The 13,385-nt window shown below is 47.8% G+C and overlaps 1 protein-coding gene across 1 annotated transcript in view; it reads left to right on the top strand.

Moving 5' to 3' along the window:
- Positions 1–584: 584 nt before the first annotated feature.
- LOC137385091 (CD5 antigen-like) overlaps positions 585–13,385 on the top strand; it is a 67,768-nt gene continuing 54,967 nt past the window's right edge. Inside the window, exon 1 of the mRNA XM_068059846.1 lies at positions 585–833. Within this exon, the coding sequence (XP_067915947.1) occupies positions 788–833 (46 nt within the window). The 5' untranslated portion in view covers positions 585–787. The remainder of the gene's footprint in view (positions 834–13,385) is intronic.

Below are 13,385 nucleotides of genomic sequence, written 5' to 3'. Positions count from 1 at the left end.
TCAATGACGTTGTATCCTTGTCTCTCTATCTCTCTCTACCTCTCTCTCTATCTCCTTCTATCTCTCAATGAATTTGCACCCCTGTCTCTCTATCTATCTCTGTCTCTTCTCCCTTTAGCTTTTTTTTCTGTTACTCCTGCTTTTGATTTCCTTCCATGGCCTCCCTCCCTTTCCTTTGATATCTCTTTCTTACTCACCTCTCCTCTCTCCATCTATCTCTGTTTCTTCCTCCTTTCCCCTGCTCTGACTGTCCATCGTCTCTCTTTTCTTTCCTCTGCCTCTTGCTCCCTCCCTCTCTCTGGGTCACCTTTCCCTCCCTCTCCCCTTCCTCTCTGTCTCTCTCTCTCTCTCGCCCCCTCCCTCTCCCTCACCTCCCTCTCCCTCCTTGTTAGACTGCAGCAGCAGTTACACACGGCTCCGCTTCGGAGGTGACAAAAGGGCCGCCAGAAGTTTGATTGGTTGAAAGTTGCTGAGTGAGCCGTGAGTTTGAAGTAGTTGCGAAAGTCTGGAACCGCAGAGGAAGCGGCGCCGAGAGCAGAGCAGAGAGCGAGAGAGAGAGAGAGTGACTGAGTGAGTGACTGAGTCCACACTGAAAACACAAAGCCGGTTCAAGGAGCGAGAGTGGTGTCTGGAGCTCCCTGAACCCTGCCCGGCTCCAGGACTGATCCCAACACCAGGACCTTCTGCAGCCAGCCCAGCTCCAGGACTGTCCTCACACCAGGACGCCCTGACCCAGCCCAGTTGCCACCAGTTCCAGGACCCCGCGTTGGCACCAGGATTTGGAAGGATGGTGTCCTCAGTGTGTTTTCTGCTTTCAATCCAAATCTTCACCGGTAAGAATTCAGATCTTCATTTACCTCCACCTCCCCCCAACCCTGCTTTCCCTGAATCCTGCCTCTAGACCATTCCTGTGCCCGCTGACCCGTCCCTCCTGTTCTACCCTGCCCCTTACTCCCTGTCCCTCCCCATATCTTACACACAGTGCCCCCCCCCCACCCCCTCCCGAGGTCCTGTGGGCATCGGGCGGTACCCGCAGTCCTCCCTTCAAGACCTTTCTATTCATTGTCAGGATGTGGGCATCGCTGGAAAGGCCCAAGCATCGAGGGTGGTAGGAGGCTCGAGCAGGGCCAGCATGGGCTGGCTGGGCTGAATGGCCTGTTTCTGTGCTGCACATTCTTATGTGACTCTCGGCAATATATGGGGGGCCTACGTTGCCCCCCATTGGCTGCATGGTCAACGAGGAGTATTTAAGAATCAACCACGTTGGGGTGGCACTGGAGTCACATGGACGTAGGAGCACGGGTCGGGGAGAAGGTTATTCAGCCCTTGGAGTCTGAACATAGGGACAGGAGGAGGCCATTCAGCCCCTCGGGACTGTTCCCCCATTCAGTGAGATCCTGGCTGATCTGTGACCTAACTCCATATACCCAACCTTTGGCCCATATCACTTCTTACCTTTGGATAACACAAATCTATCAATCCCAGATTTAAAATTAACAATTGATCCAACATCAATTAGCGTTTGCAAAAGTGAATCCTTCCCAATTTCTCCCACCCTTTGTGTGTAGAATTGTTTGCGAATTTCACTTCTGAAGATTCTGGCTCTAATTTTTAGACTCTGTCTCCTGGTCCTACACTCCCCAAGCAGAGGAAATAGTTTATCTCTATCCACCCTGTCAATTCCCCTAAATGTCTTGAAAACTTTGATCAAAACACCCCTTAAACCAAAATTTCAGTGTATACGCCCCCAGTTTGTGCAATCTCTCCTTGTAATTGAACCCTTGGGGTTCAGCTATCATTCTGGTAAATCTACACTGAGCTCTCTCCAAGGTCAGTGTATCCTTCTTATGGTGTGATTCCCAGAACTGCTCACAGTAACTCCAGGTGTGGTCTAACCAGGGCTCTGTATAGTTGAAGCGTGACCTCTACCCCCATGTATTCTAGTCCTTGGGATATACATTAGTGAAGCAGCTGGGTTTTTGGCCGCTTCATGGTCACTTTTACTGACATCTGTGTTTCGACGGTCCCGATTTAATTTTTTTCCCGAACTGAATTTACGGTGAGATTTGAGCTCTTGTTCTCTGGATCATTATTCCGGGCCTCAGGATTAACTGGACCAGTAATATAACCATTACACTACCCGGTGACATGGGGAAAGCAGGTGGACACAATTAGGGATTCCTGTCCTGGACACGGAGATACCAGTCTTATGAACATATGAATTAGGAGCTGGAGTAGGCCACTCGGCCCCTCGAGCCTATTCCACCATTCAATAAGATCATGGCAGGTCTGATTGTAACCTCGACTCCACATTCCCACCTACCCCCGATAACCTTCTACCCCTTTGCTTATCAAGAATCTATCTACCTCTGCCTTAACAATATTCAAAGACTCTGCTTCCACTGCCTTTTGAGGAAGAGAATTCCAAAGACTCACGAGCCTCTGAGAGAAAAAGTTTCTCCTCATCTCTGTCTTAAATGGGAGAACCCCTTACTTTTAAACAGTGACCCCTAGTTCTCGATTGTCCCAAGAGGGGAAACATCCTTTCCACATCCACCCTGTCAAGACCCCTCAGGGTCTTATATGTTTCAATCAAGTCACCTCTTACTGTTCTAAACTCCAGCAGATACAAGCCTAGCCTGTCTAATCTTTCCTTGTAAGACAGCCCACCCATTCCAGGTATTAGTCTAGTAAACCTTCTCTTATTATATTCTAAAGTGCATCAGGAAGACAGGGACATTAGGAACAAGAGGAGACCATTCAGCCCATCGAGCCTGTTACACAGGAACAGGAGGAGGCCATTCAGCCCTTCGAGCCTGTTACACCATTCAATTAAATCGTGACTGATCTGAACCTCAACTCCTTTGCTTCATATCCCTCGATACCCTGATCCAACAAAAATCTGTTAATATCGGATTGCAAGCTCCAGCAGACCCACAGCATCCACAGTGTATAGTCGGGGTGCGGGGGGAGAGTTCCAGATTTCCACTCCTCGCTGTGTGAAAAAGTGCTTCCTGACATCACCTCTGAATGGCCTGGCTCGAATGTTAAGGTTACACCACGTTCTTCTGTAATCCCCAACCCGAGGAAATAGTTTCTCTTTATCTACCCTACCGAATCCTTTCAACCTTGGTCAAATCACCGCTTAATCTTCTATACTCATGGGAATACAAGCCTACTCTATGGAACCTGTTCCCCTCATTTAACCCACTAAGTCCTGGAATCTTTCCAGTGCATCTGCGTTACACTCCCTCCAAGGCCAATATATCCTTCCTGACTTGCGGGACCCAGACAGAATGCAGTGCTCCAGGTGAACTCGAGCCAGTGCTCTGTACAGCTGTAACATAATTGAATGGACTTATTCTGCTGAAGTTTACAGTCCTGCACACTGTCCTGCTCTCCTGAGCACACTGGGAGGTACTGCACACTGTCCCGGTCTCATATCACACTGGGAGTTACTGTACACAGTTCTGCTCTCCAAATCACACTGGGAGTTACTGTGTATAATTCTGGTCTCCCTATCACACTGGGAGTTACTGTGCACAGTTCTGGTCTCCATAGCACACTGGGAGTTACTGTGCACAGTTCTGGTCTCCATATCACACTGGGAGTTACTGTGTATAATTCTGGTCTCCATATCACACTGGGAGTTACTGTGCACAGTTCTGGTCTCCATAGCACACTGGGAGTTACTGTGCACAGTTCTGGTCTCCATATCACACTGGGAGTTACTGTGCACAGGTCTGGTCTCCATATCACACTGGGAGCTACTGTGTACAGTTCTGATCTCCATATCACACTGGGAGTTACTGTGAACAGTTCTGGTCTCCATATCACACTGGGAGTTACTGTGCACAGTTCTGGTCTCCATATCACACTGGGAGTTACTGTGCACAGTTCTGGTCTCCATATTACACTGGGAGTTACTGTGCACAGTTCTGGTCTCCATATCACACTGGGAGATACTGCGTACAGTTCTGGTCTCAATATCACACTGGGAGTTACTGTGCACAGTTCTGCTCTCCGTATCACACTGGGAGTTACTGTGCACAGTTCTGCTCTCCGTATCACACTGGGAGTTACTGTGCACAGTTCTGCTCTCCGTATCACACTGGGAGTTACTGTGTATAATTCTGGTCTCCATATTACAGAAAGGACATCTGAGAAACTGGAAAGGTGAAAAAAAGATTTACTGGAATGATACCAGAATTGAGAATTTATATCAATCAGGAAAGATTGAAAGGATTGAGGCTCCTTTCTCTGGAAATGAGGAAGTTGAGGGGCTGACCTGATGGAGGTATTTAAGTTAATGGAAGGGTTCGATAGGGTAATTGTCGAGAAGGTGTTTCCACTTGTGGAATAGAATGCAACTGGGGGTCATAACGATAAATTAGTCACTAATAAATCCAGTGGGGAATTCAAGAGAAGCCTCTTTCCCCAGGGAGTGGTGAGAATGTGGAACTCGCTACCACAGGGAGTGGTGGAGGTGAATCGTGTCGATGGATTTAAGGGGAAGCTGGGTAAACACATGAAGGAGAGAGGAATAGAAGGAGATGGTGATGGGGTGAGAGGAAGAGAGGGTGGGAGGAGGACCGAGTGGAGCAGCACCACCTGTGTGGAGCTGATGGGCCGAATGGCCTGTTTCTGTGCTGTAGACACAAGGTGATTCAGTGTAAAGTTGGGAGATTGTGTGTGCTGGAGTGGAACCTGGGGATTACTGGGTTTGGATACTGAACCCTACTATATTTCATCAAAATAGGGAATCTTACAGCACAGAAAGGGGCCATTCGGTCCCTCATACCAAGACAAAGCAGTAGATTCAGGCAACATCCATTTTCCAGATAGCTGTCAACAAGATTACCTACAATTCGGAAGTCTGGAAAGGATACGGGTTTAAGGATTTGGGAACGCTTTTCCCAGTCTCTGTCAATCTTTAAACTAGGGACAGAGCCCAGGGCTAGTTCTGAGTCTGTTTGTCTCCCCCTGCTCCAGTTAAACTAAGCCAAACCTTTATAAGTCACTGATTTACGCCACATTTTGTGTATTGTGTCCAATTCTGGGCATCGCACTTTCGGAAGGATGTCGAGGCCTTGGAGAGGGAGCAGAGGAGATTGACCTGAACGGTCCCAGGGATGAGGGAGTTCAGTTAATGTGGAGAGACTGGAGAAGCTGGGATTGTTCTCCTTAGAGCAGAGAAGGTTAAGGGGAGATTTAATCGAGACATTCAAAATCAGGAAGAGTTTTGATAGAGTAAATAAGGAGAAACTGTTTGCAGTGACAGGAGGGTCGGTAACCAGAGGGACACAGATTTAAGATAATCGACAGAGGAACCAGAGGGGGAGATGAGGAGAAATGTTTTTACACAGTGAGTTGTTGTGATCTGGAATGTGCTGCCTGAAAGGACGGTGGAAGCAGATTCAATAGGAACTTTCAAAAGGGGAATTGGATAAATACTTGAAGCTATAAAATTTGCAGGGCCACAGGGTAATAGCAGGGGGAGTGGGATTAATTCGAATCTTTCAAACAGCCGGCGCAGGCACGATTGGCCGAATGCCCTCCTCCTGTGCTGTATAATTCTAGGATTGTTTGTCTAAATCGTCTTTCAGCTCTGAACCACACAGGCAGGTGCTCCTTTTGAACTGCATACGCACAAAGAAACCAACGGATGCTGAGTCTTATTCACAGTAATACAAAGGCAGGGCAAAGAGACAAAGACAGAGTGAAAACAATAGACAGCTCCTTCAGAGAACAGCTGGTAAATCCCCCTGTGAAATGTGGCACGAAGCTAAACTATATGGGAAAGGCCCAGGCTCCGATCTCGGCCTAGTGCTGAGTTACCCTGATCACACCCGGTGTGGTACTGAGCCCCACACGCATAGGGCAGGAAAGGCCAAGGCTCCAATTTCAGCCTACTGCTGAGGTACCTTGATCACACCTGGTGTGGTAATGAGCCCTGCACACCAAGAGCAGGAAAGGTCCAGGCTTCAATCCCGGCCTAGTGCTGAGTTAGCCTGATCACAGCCGGTGTGGTACTGAGCCCCACATACACAGAGCAGGAAAGGCCAAGGCTCCAATTTCAGCCTAGTGCTGAGGTACCCTGATCACACCTGGTGTGGTACTGAGCCCCACATACACAGAGCAGGAAACACCCAGGCTCCCATCCCGGCCTAGTGCTGAGTTAGCCTAATCTCAGATATTCTACCAGTTGGTATGTAATCATGCAGCACAGAAAGAGTCCATTCAGCCCCTTATGCCTGCGTCAGATCTTTTGGGAAAAAAAGACTTGCATTTACATAATGTCTTTCATGACCACCGTAAGTACGAACATACGAATTAGGAGCAGAAGAAGGCCATTCAGCCTCTCGAGCCTGCCCCGCCATTCAATAAGAGTATGGCTGATCTGTTTCTGTTTCGAATTCCACACTCCTACCTACTCCCCCATAACCTTAGATTCTTGTCAGGCAAGGGAATCAATCTACCTGCGCCATAAAAATATTCAATGCCCCCGCCTCCACCACCTTCTGAGGCAGAGAGTTCCAAAGTCGCACAACCGTCTGAGAGAAAAAAATTCTCTTATGAACAAAACATCCATTGAGAAATGGCAGCTATTTTAACAAATAGGACTTTCATAAGTTTAATACCTACCATAAAGACATCAGGGCCCATTGCTTGTTTTTCCCGTGCTATTGTGTGAAAGACAGTTGAGAATTTTCGTTCAAACTGAACGCCTAAACAGGGACTTGAACCCGGGACCCTCAGATTAAAAGTCTTTTTTACAGCCGATGACCTACTTTGTGAAGCAGCCAATTTTTTGCGCAGCGAGCGCCCACACAGAGCAACGTGCTAGTGCCCAGATAGTCTGTCTTTTCTGTGCTGTTGATTGAGGGATCACTTCTGGCCAGGACACCAGGGAGAACTCCCTTACACTTCTTCGAAATAGGATGGGTACTTTTACATCCTCCCGAGAGGACAGAGGGGGTGTCGGTTTAATGTCTCAATTCAAAGAGCTGTCTAGTTAGTTCCACATCGCTGCTCTTTCCTCATAGACCTGTGAATTTCTCCAATTCCCCTTTTGGGCAGCACAGTGGCACAGCGGTTAGCACCGCAGCCTCACAGCTCCAGCAGCCTGGGTTCAATTCTGGGTACTGCCTGTGCGGACTTTGCAAGTTCTCCCTATGACCGCGTGGGTTTTCGCCAGGTGCTCTGCTTTCCTCCCACAGCCACAGACCTGCAGGTTGATAGGTAAATTGGCCATTATAAATTGCTCCTAGTATAGGTAGGGGAATTGTGGGGATGTGGTAGGAATATGGGATTAATGTAGGATTAGTAATAAATGGATGGTTGATGGTTGGCACAGACTCAGTGGGCCGAAGGGCCTGTTCCAGTGCTGTATCTCTAAACAAAATAAATAAACATTCCCACTGAATCTGCTTCCACCACCCTTTCAGGCAGCACATTCCAGATCAGAGCAACTCTCTACATAAAAGAAAAGGTTTCCTCATGCCAACTCTGCTTCTTTTGCCAATTATCTTAAATCTGTGCCCCTCTGGTTACCGACCCTCATGCCACTGGAAACAGTTTCTCCCTATTTACTCTACGATGTTGTCATTGCTGTTGAGGTGGTGTACATGGACTTTCAAAAGGCATTTGATACAGTGCCACCCACCAGACTTGTGTTCAAGGTTATAGCTCATGGAATAAAAGGGATGGTAGCAACATGGATACGAAACTGGCTGAGTGACAGGAAACAAAGAGTAGTGGTTAATGGGTGTTTTTCAGGCTGGATGAAGGTTTGTAGTGGAGTTCCCCAGGGAGCTGTTTTGGGACCCTTGCTTTTCTTTATCTATATTAATGACCTAGACCTTGGTGTACGGGGCACAATTTCAAAGTTTGCAGATGATACAAAACTTGGAAGCATTGTGAATTGTGAGGAGGATAGTGTAGAACTGCAAAAGGACATAGACAAGTTGGTGGAATGGGCAGACAGGTGGCAGATAAAGTTCAATACAAAGAAAGGTGAAGTGATTCATTTTATTAGGAAGAACATGGAGAGACAATATAATATCAAGGGAACAATTCTAAAGAGGGTGCAGGAGCAGAGTGACCTGGGTGTATATGTTCATAAATCATTGAAGGTGGCAGAATAGGTTGAGAGAGTGGTTAATAAAGCATACAGTATCCTGGGCTTTACTAATAAGGGCATAGAGTACAAGAACAAAGAAGTTATGTTGAACTTGTATAAGACACTAATTCGTCCTCAGCTGGAATATTGCGTTCAATTCTAGGTGCCGCACTTTAGGAAAGATGTGAGGGCATTGGAGATAGTACAGAAAAGATTCAAGAGAATGGTTTCGGGGATGAGGAATTTCAGTTCTGAAGATAGATTGGAGAAGTTAGGACTGTTTTCCTTGGAGAAGAGAAGGCCGAGAGGTGATTTGATAGAGGTATTCAGAATCATGAGGGGTCTGGACAGAGCAGATAGAGAGAAACTGTTCTCACTCGTGAAAGGATCGAAAACGAGAGGACACAGATTTAAAGTATTTGGTAAGAGAAGCAAAAGTGAGATGAGGAAAAGCTTTTTCACTCAGAGAGTGTTTAAGGTCTGGAATGCGCTGCCTGAGAACGTGGTGGAGGCAGGTTCAACTGAAGCATTCAAAAGGGAATTAGACAGTTGTATTAAAAGGAAGAATGTACAGGGTTAGGGGGAGAAGCAGGGGAATGGAACTGAGGGAGTTGCTCTTTCAGAGAGCTGGTGTGGACACGATGGGCCGAATGGCCTCCTTCTGTGCTGTAACAATTCCGTGATGAACACCCCTCGTAATTTTGAGCACCACAATCAAATCTCCCATTCACCTTCTCTGCTCGAAGGAGAGCAACCCCAGCTTCTGAAATCCCTCATCCCCGGTATCACTCTCGTAAATCTCCTCTGCACTCTCTCCAAATCTATCACATCCTTCCTGAAGTGACGTGCCCAGAATCGGGCACAATATTATAGCTGGGGCCAAACCTCTCCAATTTTGATGGAACAGTCTGGCTAAGTTTTAAGCACTACCCAGTAACACTGACCACGTTGACAGTGAGCGAGGGTTGACCCATGTCAACCAGGCCTGCCAACATCTACTGCCCAGGCCCACATGGTTTTTTCTAATTCTTTTTCATGGGATGTGGGCATCAATGGTAAGGCCAGCATTTGTTGCCCATCTTTAATTGCCCTTGACAATTGAGTAACTTGCTAGGCCATTTCAAAGGGCATATGAGAATCAACCACATTGTTGCAGGTCTGGAGTAGGCTGAGTAATCACAGTCGATTTCTTTCTCTGAAGGGCATTCATGAACCTAATGGATTTTTTCGATAACCGATAACGCCGCTGTTATTGAGAGTAGCTTTCAATTCGAGATTTTTGCTTGTTAAATGAATTTAATTCCCAGTAGCTGCTGTAGTGGGATTTGAATACATTCTTCTGGCCTACTAGCTCAGTGACATTACCACTACACCACCGTCCCCGTCGCCCCACTCCCCCGGGTCAAGGTGTGAGGGCATTAGAGGGTAACTGAATCCATGGAGGCTACCCATTGAGGTTGGGCACCTTCCATAGGGAGGAGAACGCAGAAACTGTGACTTAAAACAGACTCAGCTGCCGTCTCTCATTGCGCTGCGAAGCCAGCAAGAATGTCGAGGAGAGGAAAGCGAAACCACTTTCAGCGAGAATATTAGTCAAAGGAGTTTGATCGAGAAAACAGAGAGAAACCGCTTCCCCTCGCAGGACGGTCAGTAACCAGTGGGCACACATTTAAGATCATTGGCAAAAGGACCCAGCAGAGGGGGCGTGAGATTACACAAACTAGGGGTGTATTCCCTAGAATTTAGATTCGGGCGTGATTAGATCAAAGTTTTCAAGATATTAAGGGGAACAGACAGGGTAGATAGCGAGAAACTATTTCCCGCTGGTCGGGGAGTCTAGGACTAGACGCAGTGTCTAAACATTAGAGCCAGAAGTGAGATTACTAAACACTTCGACAAACAAAGGGTTGGAGAAGTTTGGAATTAAACTCTACAAACGGTAATTGATGTCAGATCAATTATTAATTTTAAATCTTAGATTGAGAGATCTCTCTTCACTGCTAATATTAAGAGACATGGTACTAAGGCGGGTGTATGTGAGCTCATGAATGGCAGAAGAGGCTCGAGGGATTTTGGAGAATTATTTTTACGCAGTGAGTTGTTGTGAGCTGGAACGCGCTGCCTGAAAGCAGATTGTGAAGGAAAACGCTTTTGGGACGATGGGGAAAGAGCAGGGAGCGTTGGGACTAATTGGATAGCTCTTTCAAAGAGCCGGCACAGACACGATGAGCCGAATGGCCTCCGTGTGCGAGACAACATCGTGCAGCTCGCAGTCACCATCAAACCTGAAATAAAAACAGAGTGTGGTGGAAATTCTCCCAGATTAAGCAGCATTTCCAGTAGACACACAGTGTGCAGTCACTCATAGGGAAGAGCAAAGTTATGGGTCCATCAGTATAAGACAGTCACTAATAAATCCAATGGGGAATTCAGGAGAAACCTCTTTCCCCAGGGAGTGGTGAGAATGTGGAACTCGCTACCACAGGGAGTGGTTGAGGTGAATAGTGTCGATGGATTTAAGGGGAAGCTGGAGAAACACATGAGGGAGGAAGGGATAGAAGGAGATGGTGATGGGGTAAGATGAGGGGAGGGGAGGCTCGTGTCGGACCAGCATGAGCCAGCTGGGCTGAATGGCCTCTTTTTGTGCTGTACATTCGAATAGAAACATGCAAACATGGACCGTTTACGGCACAGAAGGAGGCCATTCAGCCCATCGTGTCTGTTCTGGGCGATAAATAGCGATACAGCCTAACCCACTTTCCAGCTCTTGGTCTCTAGCCTAGTAGGTGACAGCACTTTGAGTGTGTATCCAAGTACTTTTTAAATGTGATGTGGGTTTCTGCCTCTACCGCCCTTTCAGGCAGTGGGTTACAGATCCCCCACCATCCTCTCGGTGAAAACAACTTCCCCCTCAAATCCACTCTTAAACCTTCTGCCAGTTGCTTAAATCTCTATCCCCTGTTTGACCTCTCTGCTAAGGGGAATATCTGCTTCTGATACATTCTATCGAGGCTCCTCATAATTTTATATACCTCAATTAAATCTCCCCTAAGCCTCCTCTGTTCCAATGAAAACAGCCCCAACCTATCCAATCTTCCCTCAGCTAAAATTTTCCAGTCTTGACAACATCCTCGGAAATCTCCTCTGTACCCTCTCTAGTGTGATCACATCCTTCCTGTAATGCCGTGATCCGAACGGTTGCTCAGTACTGTAACTGCAGTCTACCTCGTGCTTTATATAGTTCCAGCATAACCGTTTATACTCTAGGCCGCGGCTAATAAAGGCAAGTATTCCATATGCCTCCGTGACCACCTTGTCTACCTGTCCAGCCACCTTCAGGGACCTGTGGGTCATTCACTCCAAGGTCCCTCACTTCCTCTACACTTCTCAGTATTCTGCCATTTATTGTGTATTCCCTGGCCTTATTTGACCTCCACAAATGCATTTCCTCAAACTTCTCTGGATTAAATTCCATTTGCCAGTTTTCTGCCCACCTGACCAGTCCATTGCTTTCTTCCTGCAGTCTACACCTTTCCTTCTCATTATCAACCACACGGCCAAATTGTTGTATCATTCTATTAACTTCTTAATCATACCCGCTACATTTTAAGTAATTCTGTTTAATTCTAGCATCTGAGGAATGAGAAATAGACCTTGCATCAGAACTGGAAGATGTTCAGAGATTTAATAGTGGAGAAGCAAGTATAGAATGAGGGGAAAGGGGAGGACAAGGATGGAACAAAAGGGAGTGAGGGAGGCTGGTGAGAGGGTGCGAGGATGGAGTGTTAAAATGATAGATGTGTTGCTCGCTGACATACACAGGCTCCTGGTCTGATATTAAAACTCTTGTATTCATGTTGAAATCCCTCCACGGCTGTGCCCCAATCTCTGTAACCTCCTCCAACCCCTACAACCCTCCCAATCTCTGTAACCTCCTCCAACCCCTACGACCCTCCCTATCTCTGTAACCTCCTCCAACCCCTACAACCCTCCCAATCTCTGTAACCTCCTCCAACCCCTACGACCCTCCCAATCTCTGTAACCTCCTCCAACACCTACAACCCTCCCTATCTCTCGAACCTCCTCCAACCCCTACAACCCTCCCTATCTCTGTAACCTCCTCCAACCCCTACGACCCTCCCTATCTCTGTAACCTCCTCCAACCCCTACGACCCTCCCTATCTCTGTAACCTCCTCCAACCCCGACAACCCTCCCTATCTCTGTAACCTCCTCCAACCCCTACAACCCTCCCTATCTCTGTAACCTCCTCCAACCCCTACAACCCTCCCTATCTCTGTAACCTCCTCCAGTCCCTACGACCCTCCCTATCTCTGTAACCTCCTCCAACCCCTACGACCCTCCCTATCTCTGTAACCTCCTCCAACACCTACAACCCTCCCTATCTCTCGAACCTCCTCCAACACCTACAACCCTCCCTATCTCTGTAACCTCCTCCAACACCTACAACCCTCCCTATCTCTGTAACCTCCTCCAACCCCTACGACCCTCCCTATCTCTGTAACCTCCTCCAACCCCTACGACCCTCCCTATCTCTGTAACCTCCTCCAACACCTCCAACCCTCCCTATCTCTCGAACCTCCTCCAACTGCTACAACCCTCCCTATCTCTCTAACCTCCTCCAGTCCCTACAACTCTCCCTATCTCTGTAACCTCCTCCAGCCCCTACAACCCTCCCTATCTCTGTCATCTCTTCCAGCCCCTACAACCCTCCCTATTTCTGTAACCTCCTCCAGCCCCTACAACCCTCCCTATCTCTGTAACCTCCTCCAGCCCCTACAACCCTCCCTATCTCTGTAACCTCCTCCAGCCCCACAACCCTCCCTATCTCTGTAACCCCCTCCAGCCCCTATAACCCTCCCTATCTCTGTAACCTCCTCCAGCCCCTACAACCCTCCCTATCTCTGTAACCTCCTCCAGCCCCTACAACCCTCCCTATCTCTGTAACCTCCTCCAGCCCCACAACCCTCCCTATCTCTGTAACCCCCTCCAGCCCCTATAACCCTCCCTATCTCTGTAACCTCCTCCAGCCCCTACAACCCTCCCTATCTCTGTAACCTCATCCAGCACCTACAACCCTCCCTATCTCTGTAACCTCCTCCAGCCTCTACAACCCTCCCTATCTCTGTAACCCACTCCAGCCCTTATAACCCTCTGAGATTGCTGTGCTCCACTAATTCTGGTCTCTGGTGCATCCGCCAGTTTTAATCGCTCTACTATTGATGGCTGTGTCTTCAACTGCCT

This window comes from Heterodontus francisci, chromosome 28, assembly GCF_036365525.1.
Source record: "Heterodontus francisci isolate sHetFra1 chromosome 28, sHetFra1.hap1, whole genome shotgun sequence".
Lineage (NCBI taxonomy): Eukaryota > Metazoa > Chordata > Chondrichthyes > Heterodontiformes > Heterodontidae > Heterodontus > Heterodontus francisci.
The sequence above is the reverse complement of the archived record's forward strand: the minus strand, read 5'-3'. Positions and strand labels throughout refer to the sequence as shown.